The sequence below is a fragment of the Moschus berezovskii genome, chromosome 13 (assembly GCF_049115385.1).
Source record: "Moschus berezovskii isolate FMDL1 chromosome 13, NW_MosBer_1.0, whole genome shotgun sequence".
Lineage (NCBI taxonomy): Eukaryota > Metazoa > Chordata > Mammalia > Artiodactyla > Moschidae > Moschus > Moschus berezovskii.
In genome coordinates, this window is record NC_142472.1 from 9,661,176 (window position 1) to 9,686,113 (window position 24,938).

A 24,938-nucleotide genomic window follows, 5' to 3' on the forward strand; every position below is an offset into this window, starting at 1 on the left:
AATATACAGAAGCCATCACAGAGAATCAGTGAGCAAGAGAAGAGAAAAATGGGAGCCTAAAAATATTGCGGTGGAACTTTCATTAATTCGGCAAAAGAGGCTGAAGTTTGAGATACAAGTAGAATTTCTCTATGTCAAATGATTTTAATAATATTCAAATTTAATACCAAATAGCAAGCAACTTGCAAATGTTGTTGTTCAGTTGCTGAACTGTGTCTGACTCTTTGCAACCCCATGGACTGTGGCCCACCAGGCCCCTCTCTCCATGGGATTTCCCAGGCAAGACTACTGGAGTGGGTTTCCTTCTACAGGGGATCTTCCCAGTTTCCTTACCACTGAGCAAGCAACTTTCAAATGATATCCTTGTAAATCACTTTTGTGTCAGACTGCTTAAATGGTATGTCCTTCCCAAGGTGGCTTGTGAACTGAATATTCCCTGTATCTCTCTTTCTTTCTCTCTCTTTCCCCACCCCCACCCCCAAATACTTCCTCTCCATTCAGGTAACACTGAAGATGCTTCTCCTGACGGTGGTCGTCAGCATGTATAAAAGCTTCTTTATCATAGTGGGCATGTTCCTCCTGCTGCTGTGTTATGCTTTCGCTGGAGTTGTCTTATTTGGTACTGTGAAATATGGAGAAAACATTAACAGGTTGGTGTATCTTTTTATTCAAATAGTAAACTTTTTTAGTAATTAAATCATGAGTAAATATGTACATGTTTTAAACAAAGATGGGGAAGCAATTATTTGAAAATTAAAACAAAGTAAAATGACCAAATTTTAAATAATGTTTTTCTCATTGAAAACAGTGTGCATGCTTACTTTAGAAACTTTAGAAAATTCAGAAATAAAAGAAAACAAAAAGAACCCATAATTTCATCCCTATGCAGAAATAACCGCTTCTAATGCCTGGTGAATTCCAGTAATTTTTCTATCCACATACTGCCAGAAGTGATATATTATTTTTTTTAATTTAACAATTTTGAGATGGCTCTGGGTTTTTTCCTCTTTTTAAGACAAACATTGTAAGTTGGGACCCACAAATGATTATTATACATGAAAAACATTTTTCAAAGAATGTCTTAAATTTCATGGAACTGTATCAGAATATTTTTCTGAAGTCCTTACAGAAAAAAAATTAAATGTATCTTGTTGCAGAGACTACTTATTTGATACATGGTGGTTCCATCTTTTATAGCATAATCCTTGTAAAAGAAGGAATCAGTTTTAATTGTCAAAGCTTGCTTTCCCAGTCATTCAAGATGAATGGCAATAAATTGTTGGCGCTGTGCTAGGGTTGAGCTATTGAGATAGCTCTACTTGGAGCCAAGTATAAATAACAAACAAATAAGAGGCTTTAACCTTTGGAAATGGTAGCTTAGCAACCAAATTTGCTCCAAAATCCACCTGTTTTGATGGTGACCACCCTTCCTACTTCATGACAAACCTATCACTCATATTGTTTTTGTTTGTTTTCCCTTAAATTAGGCATGCAAACTTTTCTTCAGCTGGCAAAGCTATTACTGTGCTGTTCCGAATTGTCACAGGAGAGGATTGGAATAAGATTATGCACGACTGTATGGTAAATGTCTCTTTGTCACTCACAATGCCTAGACTTAGATGAAATTCTTTGGTGATGTAATGGCACCATCATTCTTTTAGTATCAAGACTGTTATTGCCCTTCAGAGTGAGCCATTTGCTGCTGTTAAAAAAAAAATAGACTGTATACAAAACACATATTCTGACTCTTTACTGCATAAAGCTGCATCCTCTTAAATTACAGTATATACACATACAAGAAAGATATTCAGTGAACCCAACTCAAGCTATTGTAATTCCATTCAACAAGTTTGCATCATTTGAGCATTGTTCGCTCCCTCCCATCTTTGATATTCTGGCAGTCAAGGTCAAAGAGGAGAGTTCCGATTCTTTGATTTAATTTATTCAACAGATACTCACTAGGCTCCTGTTTTTGTGCTGGCCCCTGTACTAGGTGCTAGGGCTTCAGCGAGTCCGAGGCATTCTCAAGGAGCTTGTGTCAGGGGTTCCGAGCAACACTCTTCCTCAGGTATCCGCGCTTCTAGGGGCTGTCTTCACCATCCTCAGGTCTCAGTTCAGAGCTCAGTTCCTGCAGGAATCCTGCCCAACTCTGAGACTGCAGTTCTGTGATCTCCCGGTTCTGTGTTTCTTCTTAGCTGTGTGTCAGACAACCATAGCGAGTTATCAGCTTGATTGGTTCATCTCATCTCCCTCTCACCCTCCAGACCAACTGACAAAAGACATTTCTGCAAACATGGCAGTCCAGTGGCCACCACCCTTGGGTGGTTATTGAGCCTCTGAGGTGCGATTGGTGCAACTGAGGAATTGAATTTTCAATTGTATTTTAATTGTTTTGACTGTTAATGAACATAACTTTGAATTTAGATAGCCCCATGGAGTGGGCTTCCCTGGTGGCTCAGATGGTAAAGAATCTGCCTCCAATGCGGGAGACCCGAGTTCGATCCCTCGGTCGGGGAGATAGCCTGAAGGAGAAAATGGCAACCCCGTCTAGTATTCTTGCCTGGAGAATCCCCTGGACGGAGGAGCCCTGAGGGCTACAGTCCATGGGGTCACAAAAGAGTCGGGCTCAACTGAGCGATCACTGGTGTGGAGTCGGCGGCTACCAGGTGGACCGCAGGACTCTAGACTGTTAGCAGCAGGCAGGAGGGAGGGGCCTGGGGATAAACCGGGCCCAGAGGAGGAGCTCAGGAACGTTATGCTTGAGTGAACAGAGACAGAATTTACCAAAGCAAAAATAATACAAGGCAGAAGTGGTTAAATTCTAGATAAAATAAACAAGCAGAAGGCCGTGGAAATGTAGAAGAAAGACCTAGGTCTCTGTCCTAAAGAAACCCGGAAGTTTCTCAGAGGTGTGTGAGTTTTATTGGGCCAGTGGAGAATGGGCAAGCTTAGGAATTTCCCTGGTGGTCCAGTGGTTGAGACTTTGCCTTCCAGTGTCAGAGGTTCGGATTTGATCCCTGGTTGGGGAGCTAAGATCCCACAGGCCCTGAGGCCAAAAAAAAAAAAACATAAAACAGAAGCAATATTGTAACAGATTCAATAAAGACTTTAAAAATGGTCCACATCAAAAAAAAAAAGAAGGCTTTTGATAACCTGAAATCCTGTGCCATTTAATGACGTCTCTTAGTGATGCTCCAAGAATTAGGATTCTGTAGGATTCTGGCTTTTTCTTACATAGTCTGAATGTGAATTTTCTGTGTAGCGCGCATCTTCCTAAATCTTAAGCCATTACTGAAGTCAGACAATTTTTTAAAACACCTTTTTATCTGACTTTCTGCGTTTTGCATCACAGAGACTACTGACTCTTTGGAGCTAGTGGAGGTGGCAGAAAGTGTCTCTTGGGAGAAACGAGTTCATTTTTGTTGTGCTTCTCAAATGGCAATGAACTTGGGCTTCTGAAAGACCAAAAGCATGGCATAAATGAAATATTCTTTTTGATTTTGGCTGCAGATGGTGTACCCAGTGTATGGGGCTCTGAGAGATCACTTTGAAGTTAATTATATTTTATATTGTTAGGAATACGTTCACAATTTCAGTTAGGTAAGGGGAATTTATATTCTCCTCTGTTCTTACCCTGGCCCCCCCTCTTCCCTGCTATGGCCCCACAGGTCCAGCCCCCCTTCTGTACTCCCGATGAATTTACATACTGGGCAACAGACTGTGGAAATTATGCTGGGGCACTTATGTATTTCTGTTCATTTTATGTCATCATTGCCTACATCATGCTAAATCTGCTTGTAGGTAAGTGATGCTCATTGAATATTTTTTCAATCTCTTTAAACTCAGGTTGTTAGATAATTATGTACAATTTCCAAGTAATTATCCCAGGTTGCTTGGGGTGGGTGTTTTATGGCATTAATTATAAATTGTTGCCTTTTGGTCCAGAAACTGAAAAGACCTTTGAAAGGCACATAAATGACAGTTGATTGCAATTTCAAGAGTTGTCTTATTTATTATGTCCATTAATTTCAAAAGCTCTTCTCATGGATTCAGTTGAACAAATATCAGAAAAGGCTACCTTTGCTGCCTTGAAATATCACAATTATGTTTTCAAAAGATGTACATTGTCCACCCAGCTGTGGGGCCCCCCAGAACTCAATCTGACCTTTAAAAAGTGACCTGGAACTCTCAACGAAGAGTTGAAGCCAGCTGGCGTGAGCAGCTATAGACACAGAATGATGTTTATGCTTATGACCCTCGTGTTTTGGAGAGGCAGGAGCTGGATAAATAGCCTGGTCCAAGTGTAAAACATGCCAACTTGGAACCCGTACTAAAAGCCCTTTAAAAATTTGGCTTATAATGTAGGTGATAAAATTCATTATTTATAATCGATGTTTTACTTTTTGGGAAAAATGACAGATTAGCATAATTGCCTAACATCCTCATTTTTCTTTTCTTTTCTTTTTTTTTTTAGCCATAATTGTGGAGAATTTCTCCTTGTTTTATTCCACTGAGGAGGACCAGCTTTTAAGTTACAATGATCTTCGCCACTTTCAAATCATATGGAACATGGTGGATGATAAGAGAGAGGTGAGAGGATCGATTATTGTCTCGTGCTCCACCCCAAAGACACTCACTGCCTTATTGCAAACTTTTCAGTGCTTTTGTGGTTGACGGTTGACATGTATTGAATTTGGATTGAATGGCCATTGCTGAATTGCAGAAAGCTGTCACTGACAATTTAGAAGGACACGCTAGGAGGGGAGAGGGACAGAGGAGCTCCCCGTCCTGTTCTTTTCGACCACGAGTGTCCTCTCCTTCCGACATTTGGAAGGTCAGCAAGGAGAGGAAACTAAGGGAGCTCTAAAGAGGCCAACCTGGGCTCAGGGCAGGATGGGGTGAGGTTCACATCACCATAGTGGCCTGTAAGGCAGATTCAAACAGCAATTCTGATTGGAAGTGCAAAGGAGTTATTTAAGTGGTTTCTGAAAGTTACCATTTTGGACTTTACCATTTGGATGTTTTCATCATAAATCTTATCCAAGATTTCCTAGAGTGAGTCAGAGCAGCAGCTGCTTTTGCCCCCTCCCCCCTCTCCCCCTCCCCTTCCCTCCCCCTCCCCTCCCCCTTCTTCTTTCCTCACCTCCTACCCATCCCCCTCCTTCCTCCCCTTCCTCCTCTTCCTCCTTGCAAACCCTCAGGCACAGTTCTAGGCACCCCCGGGTGTGCAGACCCGCCCTGCCTCCAGAGCCCAGCAGCTTCCTTGTTCTCGTGCTGGTTTATGGCAGCTTTTGAGGACTAGCTGTGGGCTCTTTGGCTGTGAAAACAGAGCCCCAAGCAAATCATGGTGGCCTCAGGATGATTTCTGAATAACAGTGCTCTGTTGCCAGACTTGTTTGGTGGCTCAGTGGTAAAGAACCCGCCTACCAGTGCGGGAGACAAGGGTTCGATCCCCTGGAGGTCAGGAAGATCCCCTGCAGGAGGAAATGGCAACCCACTCCAGTCTTCTTGCCTGAAGAATCCCATGGACAGAGGAGCCAGGCGGGCTACAGTCCATGGGGTCACAGTCGGACACGACTTGACAACCTTCAACGTGCTCTGTCACCAGCGGGTGATCCACTCCAGCATTCTTGCCTGAGAAACACCATGGGCAGAGGAGCCAGGCGGGCTACAGTCCATGGGGTTGCTAAGAGTCCGAAGCGACTTAACAACCATCAGCGTGCTCTGTCGCCAGGGGGTGATCCCGACCTTCCGCGTGAAGTTCCTGCTGCGGCTGCTGCGGGGCAGGCTGGAGGTGGACCTGGACAAGGACAAGCTTCTGTTCAAGCACATGTGCTACGAGATGGAACGGCTGCACAATGGCGGTGACGTCACCTTCCACGACGTGCTCAGGTACGGAGCGGGGGCAGGGGTTGTGCGGGCGGCGGCTCCCCTCTCTGAAGCTCTGAGTCTCAGCTGCAGGGTCAATGAAACCCCTGCCCCTTCGTTAATAGGAAGGAAGACATCCAAAGGGCCGGGGACCTGCTCAGTTCCTGGGGCCAAGCTGGGGCTACAGTCCCATCAGTCTTCTCACCCGTGGGTCCGACCAGAGTCGTCCTGGCCCACCCAGAGATGGGCACCCCTGCTTGGTTGACACACCCCATTTCCAGACATTTCCTGAGGACCCCAGATAGGACAAAAGGGCAGACGGAGGCTCGACCCTTTCTTCTCTCTGAGCGGCTTCTGCATTATTTGCTGGGATTGCTTTAACAAAATCCCACGCTCTGAGCAGTCTAAGCAGTCAAGTGGATTGTCTGGAGGCTGGAAGTAAAGTCAGGGAGTCAGCAGACTGGGTTCTCTCTGAGGCTGCTAGGGAGGATCAGATCCAGGTCTTGCCCGGGGCTGCTGGTGGTTTGCTGGTCATCGTTGGTGTTTCTTGGCTTGTGGAAGCATTACCCTGATCTCTGCCTTCATCTTCAAAGGATGTGCTCCGTGTGTGTGTGTGTGTGTGTCTGTGTCCAGGTGTCCCCTTTTGTAAGGACACCAGATCATATCGGATTAAAGACCCACCCTACCCCAGCACAACCTCATCCTAACTAATTACATCTGTAGTGCATGTGTGTGCATGCTCAGTTGCTTCAGTCGTGTCTGACTCTTTAGGACCACATGGACTGCAGTTCACCAGCTCCTCTGTCCATGGGATTCTCTAGGAAAGAGCGCTAGAGTGGGTTGCCATGCCATCCTCCAGGGGATCTTCCCCACCCAGGAATCAAACCTGGGTCTCCTGCATTGCAGGCAGATTCTTTACTGTCTGAGCCACCAGGGAAGGCCAATCTGCAGTGACCTATTCCCAAATAAGATCTCACTCTGAGGGCCTGGAGGGAGGACCCCAGCATACCTTTTGTTGAGGGAAAACAATTCAACTCAACAGCTTCTTAAGTGGGAGTCAGTGGATAAACTTCAGGGGTCCATGGTCTTGGAAATAGAAACAGTTCCATCTTTATTTTCACTAGTCATTGGCTGCAATGCAGCATCTCCTTCAATGATGAATGCAGGCGATAAACCACAGTAGTATTAACAATATAGTAGCTGTATCTTTGTCACTGGTATAAATCACAGACATTTTCATGTCCATTACTACATGTCTGATATCTTAAAATACCTGTTATGCTTCCCAGTTCTGAGATATAGTAGTCATTTCATCTCAGTTAGATGTTACTATTCAATATAATAATAGAGAAGTTCTTATTTTACTTTTTCACCACCTTTTCAAAGAGAATATTCTAAGGACTCAATTTCTATATAATCCGTTTCCTGTGTAATGTAGATTTCGTAATGCGTTCAAAACCTTATGCTGAGAAATGTCACATCAGCTGCACTGCCAAAAGATCCATGCCCCAGAAAAAGCCAAGAAAACCCTCTACCACCAGTAGCTATGTTCATCGTGTTGCAAATACCCAGCCAATTAAATGCTGGGTATTGAGTCACAAATTTCAGGAGCATCCACGCATACAGAAATACGTTGTAACTGGAATCTGAAAAATGACCAGAACAGAGGAAGGATCTGGGGGAAGCTGTCTAAAGTTATCAGTTCTACCTGCCTCTCTTTACTTCTTCCGGGAGCAAGCGAAAAGGCAGAACAAGATGAGGCAGAAAACACAGATGAGAGCAAAGAGTGCCATCTCCCTCGGCTGTCACGTCATCTTCCTCATAGCGACAGGTTCAGGCTGAAAATGGGGTGTGGACACATCGCTGTCCCCACTAATTAGCATCCAGCCTCTTTGGATGACACTGTCTGTCCGATCAAATGGGCCCGGACGAAGCTGATGGAGGCATCCTTTGGCCCTCCTTATCCTTCTCGCCCTGGGTGTGATCACAAGCGGTCCACAAGGGTGAGAGTCTTGACAAGGCAGGGGAGAGCGCGTTCTTCCCCAGTGGTGGGAAGAGGCTTAGCGATCAAGAGTAGGTCGTGGAACTGATACCAGGGCTGCATGGGGAGGCACCTCAGGGCTGTGATCTGGGCTGTGTAGATGGATGTGAGCTCACAGCTGGGGGCAGGCGGGGACTATGCGGGATAGCACCCAACTGCCAGAGGGCACCGTATCCCACTGTGGCTGCGAGCCCCTCAGCCTGGGCACCTGAGGTGCCTCGTTGCCCAGGCGCCCCCATGCAGCACGTCGGCTGAGTCGCTGTCATCAGCCGTTGTCTAGGCCTATTGCGCTAAGGGCCTAATGGGAGTGAGCATTGTACCCTGGCTTTGAGCCCATCTGAAATGAATGAGGAAGGGACTTTCCTGGTGGCCCAGTGGCTAAGACTCCTTGTGGGGGGGGAGGGTGCGAGTTTGATTCCTGGTTGGGGATTAGACCCTCAATGCTGCAATTAAGAGTTTTCATGCCGGGCTTCCCTGATAACTCAGTTGGTAAAGAATCCTCCTGCAATGCAGGAGACCCCGGTTTGATTCCTGGGTTGGGAAGATCCCCTGGTGAAAGGATAGGCTACCCACTCCAGTATTCTTGGGCTTCCCTCGTGGCTCAGCTGGTAAAGAATCTGCCTGCAATGCAGGAGACCTGGGTTCAATCCCTGGATTGGGAAGATCCCCTGGAGACAGGAAAGGCTACCCACTGACCTGGAGAATTCCGTGGACTGTACCGTCCATGGGGTCTCAAAGAGTCGGACACAACTGAGCGACTTTTCCTTCACTTCGCTTCACTTCACGCCACAACTGAAGATCCCACATGCCATGATCAAGGTGGGAGATCCCAAGTGCTGCATCTAAGATCAGGCATGGTCAAATAAGTAAATAAAAATAGATGTTTAAAAAATATAACAAATGAGGACGGTCGAGGGGAGCATATGAGATAAACTGAGAGGGAAACGGTGGGGGCGCAGGGGAATGGGATATGTGACCCACAGCCAAGCATATTGACCATCACCAAATTTTTCTGTATATAAACATGACTTTTTTTAATTAAACTTTTTGTTTTGTATTGAAGTGTAGCTGATTAACAATGTCATAGTTTCAGGTAAACAGCGAAGGGACTCGGGCATGTACATGTATATCCCTTCTCCCCCAGGCTCCCCTCCCATCCAGGCTGCCACGTATCATTAGGGAGTTGGGAATGGACAAGTACATAACGCTTTACTTAAAAGGATAACCAGCAAGCTTCTACTCTAAGCACAGGGACCATCACCAAATTGACCTGAATGTGAAAAAAGTACAGCGAAAACAGCCTCCCTTCTACAGGGGAGGTTCCAGACTCTTAAGCAGCTGAGAATGAAGGTCATAGCCTAGCCTGGATCTCTCGTTTAACGACTGCTGATGGTGTGGTAAGCACCTTGCAGACAGAAGCGCACTGCATCCTGTGGAAAGGGAGGTCCGTGACTCTCCCTGGCTGAGATGAGGGTGGAGACGGGGGGTGACACAGTCAGATGGTCAGGGGTGGCGTCTGAAACTTATACTGGCGGGCTGGAGTCGCGTCCTCTCTGGATTCTGTGATGGCCACGAGCCTGGCCCCCCAGGGGCATTAGAGCTCACCACTATGCCCCCCGCCCCAGCATGCTCTCCTACCGGTCGGTGGACATCCGCAAGAGTTTGCAGCTAGAAGAGCTGCTGGCCAGGGAGCAGCTGGAGTACACCATCGAGGAGGAGGTGGCCAAGCAGACCATCCGCATGTGGCTAAAGAAGTGCCTGAAGCGCATCCGAGCCGTGAGTGAGCCAAACCCGCGGGCCTTCACTTCCTCCTCCTGGAGGAGGAGGCAGCGGGGAGGGGGGAGGAAGAGGAGGAGGAAGAAGGGGAGGAGGGGGAGGGGAGGAGGGAGAGGATCCAAAGGAAAGGCCTCCCACAGTACCTGGATTAGATCCTTCTGTGATCACCTTATGGACCTTCAACCATGTCACCCGATCCATTCACAGTGATTCAAACCCTAATTCTGGCCCAGAGTCAGCTGTACTCTCTTGAGCAGAGTCCGCAAGAAGTTTCCATTGAATCACATCTTTATAACACAGTATGAATGTTTAAAAAGCAGTTTATGGATATTAAAATATTTATGATCACCCTTTACGAAACCAAGGTGTTCACAGTGCCAACAATCTCTACGTATTTGAATGGCAATTGAATTGACAAAGGTACTTTTAAATTGCCCCTAAAAAGCCCAATGTATTGTTACCAGTGTTGTTTGATCTTTAGTTAAAGACCACCTCTCCCCAAAAGTTATGATCTCCTTCCTGAACTATAAGCTTTGAGATTCTCTAATTCATAAATCAGTGAATGTATATTGTGTTGACTGTGTTTCCAGTCAGCTTTTCTATTTGGTCATGACTTTTATGAATGTTTTTGACCTATGCCTGGAAATGGCAACCCACGCCAGTACTCTTGCCTGGAAAATCCCATGGATGGAAGAGCCTAGCAGGCTACAGTCCATGGGGTCGCAAAGAGTCAGACAGGACTGAGGGGCTTCACTTTCACTTTCACACAAGGCGGGTGGGGGAATTAAATGAACCAGTAAACGTTTATACAGAACATATTTTTTGTCTTGTTTCTAAGAACATCAACTGCAAAGCGTCGCTATTGGAGGAGAAAAGGTCCCCAGAGAAATGGGCCAGTCCAGCCTCGTATAGCAAGGCAGCTGTGACAGAGCCCCCCGACTTCTCAGTGTGCCCCCCCGCACCCCCCTCCGCCCCATCAGCCCTGCTAGGTCAAGGATCACGTCTGCCCCCCGCAGACCTTGATAGGGCACGGTCATGGCTGACTCTCTCCCGGACCGCCCTGGCCTCAGTGTGTGCCAAGACAGGATGGCCCGCTGCAACCAGAGCCAAGACTGGAACACAGCAAGGGCTTCTGTCAACCACCCAGGTGTCCTGCTTCTTACAAATCAGAGGAAAGGAGTGAGCTGTGTTGGCTTAGTGAGCACAGAATAAGAAGGGGAAAAAATAGAAACTCGTGTTAATGATCTAGAAACCCTGTTATACTGTATAACATAGGGAACTGTATTCAATATTGTGAAATAACCTATAAGGGAAAATACCTGAAAAAGAGCGTGTGTATGTATGTGTATATATACACATGCTGCTACGTGCTGAGTTGCTCAGTCATGTCTGACTCTGTGACCCCATGGACTGTAGCTCAGCAGGCTCCTCTGTCCATGGGATTCTCCAAGCAAGAATACTGGAGTGTTTCCTTCTCTATTTTATATATATAAATATAATAATGTTAGTTGGTCAGTTGTGTCTGACTCTTTGCAACCCCATGGACTGTAGCTCACCAGACTCCTCTGTCCATGGGATTTCCCAAGCAAGAATACTGGAGTGGGTTGCCATTTTCTTCTCTGGAGGATATTCCTGACTCAGGAATCAAACCCACATCTCCTGCATTGCAGGTGGTTTCTTTACCATCTGAGGGATATGATGGTTTCTTTACCACCAGGGGTATGGCGGGGCTGTACACCTGAAGCTTAGAAGATATTATAAATTGACTATATTTCAATTAAAAATTGTTTGAAATGAGGAAAAACAATTCTGTTTAATATAAAACACATGGTAGTATCAGTGAACATAAGGATTGTTATGCAAATAAACAATCCAAGCCCTCCTCTACAGCTGTCTGATACCCATCAGGGAAAACTTATTTGGAAGCTCTTAGGTGTTCACCAGGCTTCCCTGGTGGCTCAGATGGTAAAGCATCTGCCTGCAATGTGAGAGACCTGGGTTCAATCCCTGGATCAGGAAGATCCCCTGGAGAAGGAAATGGCAGCCCACTCTAGTATTCTTGCCTGGAAAATCCCATGGAGAGAGGAACCTGGCGGGCTACATTCCATAGAGTTGCAAAGAGTCGGACATGATTGAGCGACTTCCCTTTCTTTCTTTCTTAAGTGGTCACCAGGCAGGCAGGTCCTTTGGAGAGAGGAGAAGAGAGGAAGACTTGAATGGTGGGGGCAGGGGATGTTGGGCTGACTTTCCCGCTGAAAGAAGGATCCTGTCTCCATAGAAACAGCAGCAGTCCTGTAGCATCATCATCAGCCTGAAGCAGAGCCAACAGCAGGAGTTGAAGCGGATCCTCAACCCGCCCAGCATTGAGACCACGCAGCCCAGCGAAGACCTGAAGACCAACAGTCAGGACAACAGTGTGCAACCCGAGGTATGGGCAGGGGGTGTCTGTCACCCATGGATGTTCACAGAACAGGAGCTGGTGCCGTTCACGTCGTCATTTCTCACAAGTGAGGCTATTTCTAATAGGAAGTTAAGTTGATAAAAAAAAAAAAAAAGCAACTGCAACATGTTGATCCAGTTTATGTTTGTGTCCTTGTCATCCCTGAATTTGTGGAACCTATTTCAAAAGATTCTGATTTGTATGGATACCGAAAAAAAAAAAAAAAGGAATGCTCTAAATTTAATAATCCTGTTGATATTTATCTAAAGAGTTAATATCACGTCTGTAAGGGTTTGAGTCCAGCCATGGCCCGTGACTTAGGAGATTATGGTTTGCCTAGTTCTGCCCTCAATGTTTTCCCTCCTCACCAAGTCCTAGAAACTTGCAGTCAAGTGAGCAAAAGGTTTGCAGTTGGCTTTCAGCCTCCTTAAACAGGCTTATCAAGGATTAGTCCTCCTTTTGTTGGGCATCAGAAGAGCATATGGAAATCGGGGAGGCTTAGCTTAAGGACCTTCTGTGTACTGGGGCTCAGCCTAGCTTCATTTCCAGCCTCCATCTGCACATCCATTAAAACAGCTCGGCATCACCAGCCTCCTGGAGAGCGTGTGGGTGAGAAGCAGCTGGCAGGAGGCCTGGGCCTTGAGAGGCTTTCGATGTGAATCAAGTGGAGCTGGTCCAGCGTCCTGATGTGTAGTGACACAGTCAGAGCCGGCGACAGACGCTGAAGCCTGGGGCTCCATGGCTGAGCAGGACCCGCTGAGGGGCCTCTTGTGCCACAGCCCTGTTTTGGGTAGATTCACATGTCATTGGCTCCCCCCGCAACCCCCAGCCAGTAGGCTTCATGGGTCATTGAGACTTGGGCTCAATGACGGTCAACACGAGGGAGAACGTGGGATGTCTACAATGGCTCTGCCACCCGTCTGCCCCAAGGGCGGCCAGCGTTAGTCACCTGTGGGGCTGGCGAAGCAGGGAGGTGATGCTGGCCAAACACTCTGGTTTGGGGTTAAAAAAAACTCAAGAGGGGACACGGATGAGAGTTGAGGACCACAGTGCCTAAAGGGAAGGAGAAGGTGCTGGGGAGGCAGAGACTGGGTGAGATGCATGGAGGAGATCCCAGCACTTCTCCTTGACCTCAGTCTTAGTTGATGGAAGTCTCATTGTCCTCCGGGGCACATCCCAGAGCTTCCTCTGCTGAGGATTCATCTGGAAGCTCTAGGCGCTGACTCCCAGGTTGGCAAGCGTTCCCTGCCCCCAAAACAGGCCATCCCCACTCCCCTACTTCTTCCTGGAAGCCCTTCCCTGCCATCCTGGTGCGTGGCGGTGCCCCCAGTGGGGGCGTGGGGCTGTGGGCGTGGCCACCTGCAAAGCCAGGCTTTTCACCCTCACCATGTGCAGTGGTGACTTTGTCAAATTTTCCTTGACACTTTTTCCTGTGTTCACCCTTCCAGTCCTCCTGGTGGACACGATGGGTCCATCCTGTTTTCCCCACTTGGCTTTCCCGTGGGGCTTTCTTCCTTTCTTGAGCTGAACTGCGGGGCCAGGCCAGTGCACAGAGGAGGGTGGAGGAGAGCACGTGGTGAGGGATAGCCGCCTGACTCTCCCCCACCCCATCCCTACAGGCGAGCAGCCAGCAGCAACTCCTGAGCCCCACCCTCTCGGACCGGGGAGGGGGTCTCCAGGATGCGGCCGAGGCCGGGAAGCGCCAGAGGAAGATCGGGCTTTGGCGGCTGCCCTCTGGTAAGTACAGCAAGTCCTTTCTCCAGCAATTGGCTCCTCTGAAAGGGTGTTGTTCAGCCGCTCAGTCGTGTCCGACTCTTCGTGACCCCATGGACTGCAGCACACCAGGCCTCCCTGTCCTTCACCGTCTCCTGGAGTTTGCTCAAACTCATGTCCATTGAGTCAGTGATGCCATCCAGCCATCTCATCCTCTGTTGTCCCCTTCTCCTACCTTCAATCTTTCCCAGCATTGGGGTCTGAAGAGTATCAGTACTCTTTGTGTGTTTGGGGTCTTGAATTTCAAAATTCAGGTCCACATCTAAAGTTATTTATAGGAACTTCCCTGGTGGTTCAGTGGCTAGGATTTCAAGTTTCATTGTAAAGCACCCAGGTTCAATCCCTAGTCTGAAAGTAAAATCCGAGAAAGTCATGCAGTGCAGCCAAAAACAACAAAAAAGTTATACATAGACAGTGAAATGATGAAAAATGTGCTTCCCTCATCAGAAACATTGTCCTCAAAACAGCTTCTTTAAGTAGAACAATGTTAGCCCTTGTTTTCAGCTAATAGAGAAGGCAGTTCCTTTTTTTTTTAATAGTTTTCTTTAGTTACTTATTAAGCTGAGATGGGTCTTCCTTGCAGTGCATAAACTTCTCTAGTTGTGGCACATGGGCTTAGTTGCCCTGTGGCCTGTGGGATCTTATTTTCCAGGTCAGGGATTGAACCCTCATCTGCTCTGGAAGGCAGATTCTTAACCACTGGACCACCAAGGAAGTCTCAGCAGCCCCTATTAACAAAGCTATTATAACCACAACATAAAAAGTTTGAGAGATTATCACCACAGGCTTCCAGTGCACATTCCAGGCATCCCCTAACTTAGGTCACATTCGTTTACTCTAAGAGGGAGTAGGCGGGTCCATGTCACTCAGAAAATGACATAGGGTTCTCAAAGAAGGAACAGCAAAACCTATTTAGTGCAGTATAATATGTTTCAGTACTTCAGTTCAGTTCAGTTCAGTTCAGTCGCTCAGTCGTGTCCGACTCTCCGCAACCCCATGAATCACAGCACGCCAGGCCTCCCTGTCCATCACCAACTCCCGGAGTTCACTCAAACTCATGTCCACAGAGTCGGTGATGCCATCCAGCCATCTCATTCTCCATCGTCCCCTTCTCCTCCCGCCCCCAACCTTTCCCAGCATCAGACTCTTTTCCAGTGAGTCAACTCGTCGCATGAGGTGGCCAAAGTATTGCAGTTTCAGCTTTAGCATCAGTCCCTCCAATGAACATCCAGGATTGATCTCCTTTAGAATGGACTGGTTGGATCTCCTTGCAGTATAAGGGACTCTCAAGAGTCTTCTCCAACACCACAGTTCAAAAGCATCGATTCTTTGGCGATCAGCCTTCTTCACAGTCCAACTCTCACATCCATACATGACCACGGGAAAAACCATTGCCTTGACTAGACGGACCTTGGTTGGCAAAGTAATGTCTCTGCTTTTTAATATACTATCAAGGTTGGTCATAACTTTCCTTCCAAGGAGCAAGCGTCTTTTAATTTCATGGCTGCAAACAGCATCTGCAGTGATTTTGGAGCCCAAAAAAACAAAGTCTGACACTCTTTCCATTGTTTTTCCATCTATTTCCCATGAAGTGATGGGACCAGATGCCATGATCTTTGTTTTCTGAATGTTGAGCTTCAAACCAACCTTTTCACTCTCCTCTTTCACTTTCATCAAGAGGCTTTTGAGTTCCTCTTCACTTTCTGCCATAAGGGTAGTGTCATCTGCATATCTGAGGTTATTGATATTTCTCCCAGCAATCTTGATTCCAGCTTGTGCTTCTTCCAGCCCAGCGTTCCTCATGATGTACTCTGCATAGAAGTTAAATAAGCAAGGTGACAATATACAACCTTGACGTACACCTTTTCCTATTTGGAACCAGTCTGTTGTTCCATGTCCAGTTCTAACTGTTGCTTCCTGACCTGCATACAGGTTTCTCAAGAGGCAGGTCAGGTGGTCTGGGATTCCCATCTCTTTCAGAATGTTCCACAGTTTATTGTGATCCACACAGTCAAAGGCTTTGGCATAGTCAATGAAGCAGAAATAGATGTTTTTCTGAAACTCTCTTGCTTTCTCCATGATCCAGCGGATGTTGGCAATTTGATCTCTGGTGCCTCTGCCTTTTCTAAAACCTGCTTGAACATCTGGGAGTTCACAGTTTCAGTACTTACTGTATGCCAATCACTATCCTAACTGCCTTCCATCTGTTCCTTCATTTGATCCTCACAACCCTATTATTTTCCACATTTTACTGATTCAGTGAGAGAGTTTTCTTCTAGAGCGGCATGGAAAACCAGGATAATCCCATTCGGGGCACGCAGAGTGAGAGGGAGAGCAGTGATCTTCCCGGTTCAGTGCTTACTCTGTGGATAACTGAGCCCACAGGGACGTGGGGGCTTCTTACATTTGTCCATGCCTCTTAACAGCAGAGAGGGAAGTCTTTCTTCCTGTTGTTTGTTAAATCATGTCCTACTCTTTGCTACCCCGTGGGCTGTAGCCTGCCAGGCTTCTCTGTCCTTGGGATTCTCCGGGCAAGAATACTGGAGTGGTTTGCCATGCCCTCCTCTAGGGGATCTTCCCCACCCAGGGATGGAACCCACATCTCTTATGTCTCCTGCATTGGCAGACGGGTTCTCTACTGCCCGCACTGCCTGGGAAGCCCCCATTATGAATATGCAGAACCCATTGCTCGGAAAGGCTTCATACGTGACATCTATGGATGGGACTTGCTCATGGAAGGCATGACTGATGGGACCAGCAGGGTGTTTCAGGAATAGCTCGCGATGGGGCTGGGGTGGGGGGCAGTGGGGTGGGGAACCACACCATGTTGCTCACAGGGCTTTTGTTCGTTCCACAGCACCAAAACCAATAAGCCACTCGGTGTCTTCGGTCAACTTACGGTTTGGAGGGCGGACCACAATGAAATCTGCCGTGTGCAAAATGAACCCCATGACGGACACCGCTTCCTGTGGTTCCGAGGTTAAGAAGTGGTGGACCCGGCAGCTGACCGTGGAGAGTGACGAAAGTGGAGATGACCTTCTGGACATTTAGGTGGAAGCCAGTGGGGAGGAAAGTCCACTGGCGAAAACCGACTTCTGATGTGTGCTTTCATTGTCCAGTGAGTGATCTGTAATTGATGTATAATTTAAGTCCAACTTGTAACAAGATTTTTTAGAACTGATTTCTGGATCCTGCCATGGGAAGGCATAAAACTGGGTCCATCAAAGCTGTATTTGTGATGAGTTATTGCCACAAATTCAAGAGAATCAGCACAGTGGCAGTATCCATAATATTAGACACTATACTAACTCCAGATGCAGATCATTCAGAATTTCACATTGTCCATGTAAACTAAGGTATATATTCATGTATACTCTTATGCATTATCACCACCCTCTGAGAGAGTGCTTAGCCCAAAGTAGCTGATGTTTATGGTGCAGGAGGTAGAGTTTTTAGTTTGTGTTCTTCCCACTTCTTCTCGAAATACTTTTCTTGGGAGAATTTATTATTTATGATTGATCTGCAAAGGTCAGCACTGAGCTCATGCTAAAATGATAGTAGTTTTACAAACTACAGATTCTGAATTTTAAAAAGTCTGTTCTTTTTCTCATGTTATTTTTTAAAATCTGCACAAGCTATTTAGAGATCAGAACAAGTCAGCATCTGTCCCCAGTCACTCAGTGGAACTGTGGCCTGCTCCCAAGAGAACTCCGTGTACAAGTATCAAGCAAAGAACTGGCCTGAAGAGCTGACTGGTTTAAAACAAAGCTGTCCATAGATCACTCAGGGGGAGCATGGTTACAGGACGATATTGAGTTTCTTTAAAAGCCCTTTAATCACAGTTTATAAAAAAAAATTAAAACTACATGATTCTGCTTAATTTAAAAATCTTCACATGTGTGATGTTATCATTGGCTTCATCTCTTACCCAAGGTTGGTCCCTTTGGCCATAAATCAGCAAAGACATTATAAGTTGGCCACAACACACAATTGCTGTGTTCAATTCAAAATGATGACCTTGCTGCAACTTCCTTGGTGGTCCGATGGTTAAGAATCTGCCTTGCAATGCAGGGGACATGGGCTTGATCCCTGGGAATCTAAGATCCCACATGCTTGTGCATTGCAGCTAAGACCCGATGCAGCCAAGTCATTTTTTTTTTTTTTAATGATGCCCTCGCTGCCAGATTCTCCTGTAGAGAGAGCGGTACTCTCCCAAATCTCGCCCTCGGCTCACCGTTTAGGTATCTGACAACTCAGCTATATTGCTTCACACACCAGTGGCCCATGTCCTCTGGATGCAACCTTGGCTCTCTTACGTTGTGTCAACCAAGTGGCGATGCACTGGGGCCTTTGACTACACTATTTGTGGTTGGATCTTTGCTGTTTAGATGACTTCAATAGAGTGATGATCTCAAAATCCTTTGACCACCACCCCAGTCCCCAGGTTCTGTGTGACCTCTTTCTGTTTCTCTCTATTTACCATTCGTAAACTAGCCAAATATCACATTCCCTCTGTTTAACAAATGTTACATGGTGGTGACAGGCCATACAGTGTTTATATGATTAATTGTGACAAGATAATGGACAATTAAAGTCAGCACAGCCAAAAGGATTTTATTTCGTTTTTATGTTCATTTGGAGTTTCCTTTTTGTACATAAGAAAATAAATATTGGATTTGTAAAAGAATTTATTCCGAGTTGATGGTCATCTCTAAACCCTTTTCTTGTGTGTGGGCTTGCGGGGAGGGTAGAAGGGGGGCTTAGAGGTGGGGCCGCCAAGGAGCTGGCATTTTGCAAACTCTGAATATTCTGTCGATAATTAGTTGGCAAAAGCACTGTCACTGGTATTCATTTCAGCTCAGTCCCTAAGCCAGAAAGTTCCTCTCACGTTAGTGCTTGTAAGGCTGAATGAACACCCTGTACCTTCCAAATTCACAACAGAGCAGAAAAGGAACTCGGGCGGCCAGGGCACGGGCCTGTACTAGTGCCGCATGCAAAAAGCGTGTTTCTCCTCTTGGCTCATTACGCTTTAGTGATACAGCCTCATCGTCCAAAACGGCTTTCCCTAAATATTTGTAACTGATGCTCAGCATAACATCATTGATGTTCGTTCTGCAGTGAGGGCAGAATAGCAGTGCACTTAAAGCTATAGTACCCTTCATTTGCAGTGAAGGGAAACAGCTACACGACCCCTGTGGGAATCAGGGCCAGCCTCTTCCTGAAGCCAGCAGAGTGGACCGTAAGCCCAGAAGATAACATGCCCCACCCTGCTTTGAGGTTTTTCATCAACTTATAAACAGGCCGGTCATGCAGATGGGAAAACTTGGACCACGGTGTCCCCTAGTCCTGAGGGAGGCCAGGCACTGACACTCATCCTGTCATCATGCCACCCACTGCCTCTAATTAAGGGACGCTGTGGGCTCTGGGGGCATCAGAAAGCGTCAGGGATAGAATGCTTGATGCAGGGCCCCCCATGGGACCAGACCACCCATGCATTGCACATATGGTGATTCAGGGCACTCAGAAGGAGGATGGAGAGAATGACCAGACAGGCTTTTCACTCGAATCTCAGTGGTGGGTCAAGTGCAACAGCCATCATCGGGCACTGGCCGTCTGTGCCCAGCTCATGCTGAATAGGATTGGGCACGCAGAAGAGAAACTGGACTCTAAAGCCTTAAGAAAAAGCCTGGAAAAAGTTTCTAGGCCAGTTGAATGATGTTTGTCTCTCTGTAGGAAGTGGCATGTACCACACTCAGGTGCCTTTCAGTATGCGGCCACCAAGGGCACTCTTCGTCAAAGTCCTTCAAAGGATCCCCAAGTATTAAGCTGGCAAAGTAAGGCAGCCCTAGTTGAAATTCAGGTGAAGATGAGAACCCCACTCCCGTGGCCCCATCTCTGTATTGTTACAGACTGAATTGTGTCACCCCTCCGCCCACCCCCCCTGAAAAAAGATGTATTGGAATCCTAGCTCCTGGTCCCTGTGGATGCGACCTTTTGGGAACAGGGTCTTTACAGATGCAAGGAGTTAAGTTATGGTGAGGTCGTTCCAGATTAAGGTGGGCCCTTAATCCGATATGACCGGTGTCCTTATAAAGAGACGAGAGCCTACTTAAAAAGTAAGGAAATTCTGCACGGATGAACCTTGAGGACATTATACTAAGTGAAGTAAGCCTGCCACATAAAGACAAATACTGTATGATTCCATTTATATGAGGTATCAAGAGTAGTAAAATTCATAGTAACAGTAGAATGGTGGTTGCCAGGGCCTGGGGGAAAGGGGACTTGTCATTCAATGGATATAGTTTCAGTTTTGCATAATACTGTGAGACTGGTTGCACAACAGTGTGAAGGTACGTGACACCACTGAACTATACACTTGAAATTATTAAAATGGTAAATTTTGTTATATGCATTTTATCAAAATAAAACATTTTTCTCCTTTTTAATATACCCTGAACCATCTTATCCCAAAACCTAGGAGCCAAATTGAAATAGCAAAACAGTTCCAGAGCCACACTTAAATTATGCTTCCACATCTGCTTGCCTTCTGTATTTGACCAGTATATCTGGTTTAAATTGAATAGTCTATTCTTTTCCCCAATACTGTGTGTCACTCATTCAAAATTTAAAATCTTCCTGTACTATACTGAGTAAATATTCAAGTCCCATTTGAATGTTAGAGGGTTTTTTCAAAAAAAAGCATTGATTATTTATTTGTGTTATGGCTTTATATGTGGCTATTAACCATGTAAACAATACCGTATATAACTATCAAAATAACTCAACTGGAGATGTCATTAGAGAATGACAGATTCAGGACTAGACTGACAGATTTAAATGGTTTAAACACATTTTAAAAGCTTTCTGAAAAACTTTGCCAATAAAATGAAGGTCCCACTAGTTAGGTGGAAATTATTTTTTTAATGATTTTTTTGGTTATACACACAGGAAGCAAAATATATTCCACAGAATTCTTGGGACACAGTTTGGTAAAAAAATAGCTGCCAGAAATACCAGGAAGAGTTGTCATTCGTCTCTCATGAGCACAGTCTCCAAAAGCTGTATGAGGGCGTCTCATCACCATCCCCTGAATTAGTGTGTTTGCTGTTGTCAAGGCGCTCATCCGGATTCACAAGTCTACATCAAAGGACTTGAGAAGCAAGTCACTCGCCACAGGCACAGGCTGGACCTCCTGGGTCTTCACTGGTCCCAGGAGCATCAGGACAGTTGTCTTGTGTGTATCAGACTCCAGGCACCGTCTTCTTTATCAGCGTCTGCGTTTCATTTTGGGAATAGCACGGGGGGCCCCTACCCCGGCGAACACGGAAAGCACAACAAAGCTAAGGGACACTAGGCTGGCGACCCCAGGAGTGGTACTACAGAGAACTCTGCTCTCTCCTCTGCTTCCGGGGACACTCAGCAGCGGCCCCCCCGCCCGCCGCCCCCCCCCCCCCGCCGCCACCCCAGGCACGGAGGAGAGAAAGGCCTCCTTCTGCTCCTGTCTGAGCCAAGAGTCAAGAGTCAGGAAGGAGTCTGGGCTCTCCTGATGCCTCGGGTGGGACCCACAGACTCACTGAAACATCCCCAGGATTTCATCGGGCTCTTCTCACGAGTCAGCTCTGCCTGAGCCCCATGCAGGGCTCCAAACCATCCTGCTCCAGAGCCTGCCTTTGCTCCACCACACTCCGTCCCAGCAAACACTGCATCTCTGTGTTCTACCAACTCAACTGCAGAGCCAGACTCATGAAACTGTCCGACTCTTTGAGACCCCATGGACTGCAATCCAGTGTACGGCTCCTCTGTCCCTGGGATTCTCCAGGCAAGAATACTGGAGTGGGTTGCCATTTCCTTCTCCAGGGGATCTTTCCGACCCAGGGATCGAACCCAAGTCTCCCGCACTGCAGGCAGATTCCTTACCGTCTGAGCCACCAGGGAAGTCCCAGTGGAGAACTTCAAATCAGGAGTCCTTTCCAATCCACTGACTCCTTTTGTAGGGCAGTGAAAAGGGGCCCTTGCTCTGGGCCAGGTCAAGAGATAATTGGGATTCTGCGAAGCCCTAATGAGCACAGCCTGAAGGTCCTGGCTGTGTTCTCACTTCCAACAGCCACCTCGTGCCGATATGTCACATTGCCAGCCTTGAGTGTCCCAGCCAGGAGCCTCCCAGCCCAGGCAGGGTCCCCATGCCTCTCAGCCGTTGCCTCACACCCTGGGCGAACTGCTAATTAGACGCCTCGTTTCTTGGCCCAGGTACAGGTTTGAGCCATCTGCTTATTGATCACATCCTTCAGAACATATTGGATTTTAAGGAATCCAGCCACAAAAGCCGGTAATGTTGCAGGTGGCTCATTCAGAAGGTTTCTTCAGGGCAAGCTTGAGAATATACAGTATGTGGTGACCAACAAGCTACAGAAATGTTGGCTGCAGAGTTCATAGATTATCATCAGGACAAAGCAAAATGAAATGAAGCTCAGAATTGCTACATGAAGGCCTTTTCCTCTATTCTTGGTATTGCAGAAAAGAAAAATGTATGGCGTGGGCCAACAAATTACAGCATCACTGAGACACTACCCAAGCACTAAAGTAACCGTGGGCCACTGTGCAGGTAACTGGAACCTGCTTCTCCACTGTTGATAATGAATCTGAATCTTCCGTGAGACCAGACGGGCAAGGCTGGTTGACCCGTCCATCTTTGTAGCTCCAGCATCTCTAAAGAGCCTATTGGCACATGTGTGGTTCTTCTGTTCCAAAAAATGGAATTGCTTCGGAAATGTTTTAACCCACCTATAAATAAGAATGAGGCTTCCCAGGTTAGCGTTAGTGGTAAAGAACCTGCCTGCAATGCAGAAGATCCAAGAGATGAGGGTTCGATCCCTGGGTCAGGAAGATTCCCTGGAGTAGGAAATGGCAACCCATTCCATATTCTTGCCTGGAAAATTCCATGAACAGAGGAGCCTGGTGGGCTACCGTCCATGGGGTCGCAAAAGAGTCAGACACAACTGAGCAACTAAGCAAGCAAATAAGAATGTCTGATATCCCTGGCATTTATCCCAAAACATTAACCCCTGGTAAGAGTTCTCATTTTCCCATCCTGCATCCCTGTTCCATTCTTCCCTTTAAGTCACTCTTTGGTGGAACACACACAGCTTGTTCTCAGGTGAAGGCAAACCACCAGTGGAGCAAAGTAACGTAAACCTGCCCTGGGCCCCACCCAGATGTCTGAGATGGCTCTTCCATTCTTGTAAAAGAGCTTTATTCCGGAGACTGCAGCAGGGCGCAGGGTTGCAGGAGTACAGAGAGTGACCCATGGGACCCAAGCCTGGAAGAAGTGGGGTCTGGGTTCAGGGTCACCATTCAACACCCACCCCTGGCCGGTGTGACAGTCACACCACGTGGGTGACCGAGGCTGGGTGACAGGAGGCCACCTTTCATCTTCGTCTGTGACCCGTCAGATAAAACCCAAACCCTCACTTAGGTAAAGAGGGACTGTATTTGAAAAGTCCATCGGAGTAGGAAGAAAGTTCTCACTAAGTTTTCCAAGGTCAGACAGCAGGGAGGAGTAATTAATGCTAGCACCAGGTATGGTTGGGGGTGGGACAGAGAGGGGGTGGAGAAGAGAGGTGAGGACTGGAAAACAGGGTTAGATATTCGAGCAGGAGGAGTCTTTCCCCAGAGGTCAGCTTTAAGGAGCATTTTCCACACTCCCATTTGTCTCAGGCTTCAGTTCAGTTCAGTTCAGTCGCTCAGTCGCATCCGACTCTTTGCGACCCCATGAATCACAGCACGCCAGGCCTCCCTGTCCATCACCAACTCTAGGGTAAGTCAAAGTCCAAGGGTCTGGGGTAAGGAGGTCAGAGGAAAGTTTGACCTAGTCAAGAAAGCAGACAATCTATCTTAAACAGTCAAATAGCTAACCACTTATGAGGCAAGTTGGATGGTCTGACATGGTCACAGGAAACAAAAGACGTCGGAGTTATTATTTAGTCACTAAGTCGTGTCCCACTTTTCGTGACCCCAAGGACTGTAGCCCACCAGGCTCTTCTGTCCATGGGATTCTCCAGACAAGAATACTGGAGTGGGTTGCCATTTCCTTCTCCAGGGGATCTTCCTGACCCAGGGATCGAACCCTTGTCTCTTGCATCTCTTGCCTGGGCAGGTGTATTCCTTACCACGGAGGCACCAGGGAAGTCTGTCCTATCCAAGTTGTGGGGAAGGATGGTTCTCTGCAGGAAGCAATTTTCCAGAACAAGGTGGGTGGGGGTGCTGTAGGGGTGGGGAAGGGTGGGGTGGGGGTGTCCTGGCATCCTGTTGCCCCGGAGCACAGGGCAGGCTCCCCACGAGTCTCCCCACCTCTCACACCCTCTCCTTTCTCTTCTGTAAAATGAGATCCCAATGACACCTGCTGTTAACTTAATATGTATCCTGTATGGATGATCGTGAGAGTTACACAACCATGTGAAAGAACCTGGGGCCACTGAACTCTACAGTAAAGTATGATTAAAAATAGTTATGTTTTATATTAAGTGACTTCTACCTTTTAACTGATACCTCCTTCACCTGTCTCTGCCTGAGACTGTGAGAGACATGGGAGATTTTGGGAGCCTGTAATCAATCCTGGGTGTCCATTGGAAGGACTGATGCTAAAGCTGAAACTCCAATACTTTGGCCACCTCATGCAACGAGTTGACTCACTGGAAAAGACTCTGATGCTGGGAAAGGTTGGGGGCGGGAGGTGAAGGGGACAACCGAGAATGAGATGGCTGGATGGCATCACCGACTCTGTGGACATGAGTTTGAGTGAACTCCGGGGGCTGGTGATGGACAGGGAGGCCTGGCGTGCTGTGATTCATGGGGTCACGGAGAGTCGGACACGACTGAGCGACTGAACTGAACTGAACTGAACTGAAGCACACATGACCCTGATGCTGGGAAAGATTGAAGGCAGGAGGAGAAGGGGACAATGGAGGATGGGATGGTTGGATGGCATCACCGACTTGATGGACATGAGTCTGAGCAAGCTCAGGAGTTGGTGGTGGACAGGGA

The 24,938-nt window shown here is 47.1% G+C and overlaps 1 protein-coding gene across 2 annotated transcripts in view; it reads left to right on the forward strand.

Moving 5' to 3' along the window:
- The window catches only part of NALCN (sodium leak channel, non-selective), a 270,915-nt gene extending 252,410 nt beyond the window's left edge, over positions 1 to 18,505 (forward strand). For both annotated transcript variants that reach the window (XM_055426858.2, XM_088842841.1), the window contains 9 exons: positions 502 to 650; positions 1,488 to 1,581; positions 3,669 to 3,801; positions 4,475 to 4,590; positions 5,735 to 5,892; positions 9,535 to 9,685; positions 11,964 to 12,113; positions 13,745 to 13,862; positions 16,756 to 18,505. In XM_055426858.2, the coding sequence (XP_055282833.1) occupies positions 502 to 650; positions 1,488 to 1,581; positions 3,669 to 3,801; positions 4,475 to 4,590; positions 5,735 to 5,892; positions 9,535 to 9,685; positions 11,964 to 12,113; positions 13,745 to 13,862; positions 16,756 to 16,949 (1,263 nt within the window). In that variant the 3' untranslated portion in view covers positions 16,950 to 18,505. The remainder of the gene's footprint in view (positions 1 to 501; positions 651 to 1,487; positions 1,582 to 3,668; positions 3,802 to 4,474; positions 4,591 to 5,734; positions 5,893 to 9,534; positions 9,686 to 11,963; positions 12,114 to 13,744; positions 13,863 to 16,755) is intronic.
- The last annotated feature ends 6,433 nt before the right edge of the window (positions 18,506 to 24,938 follow it).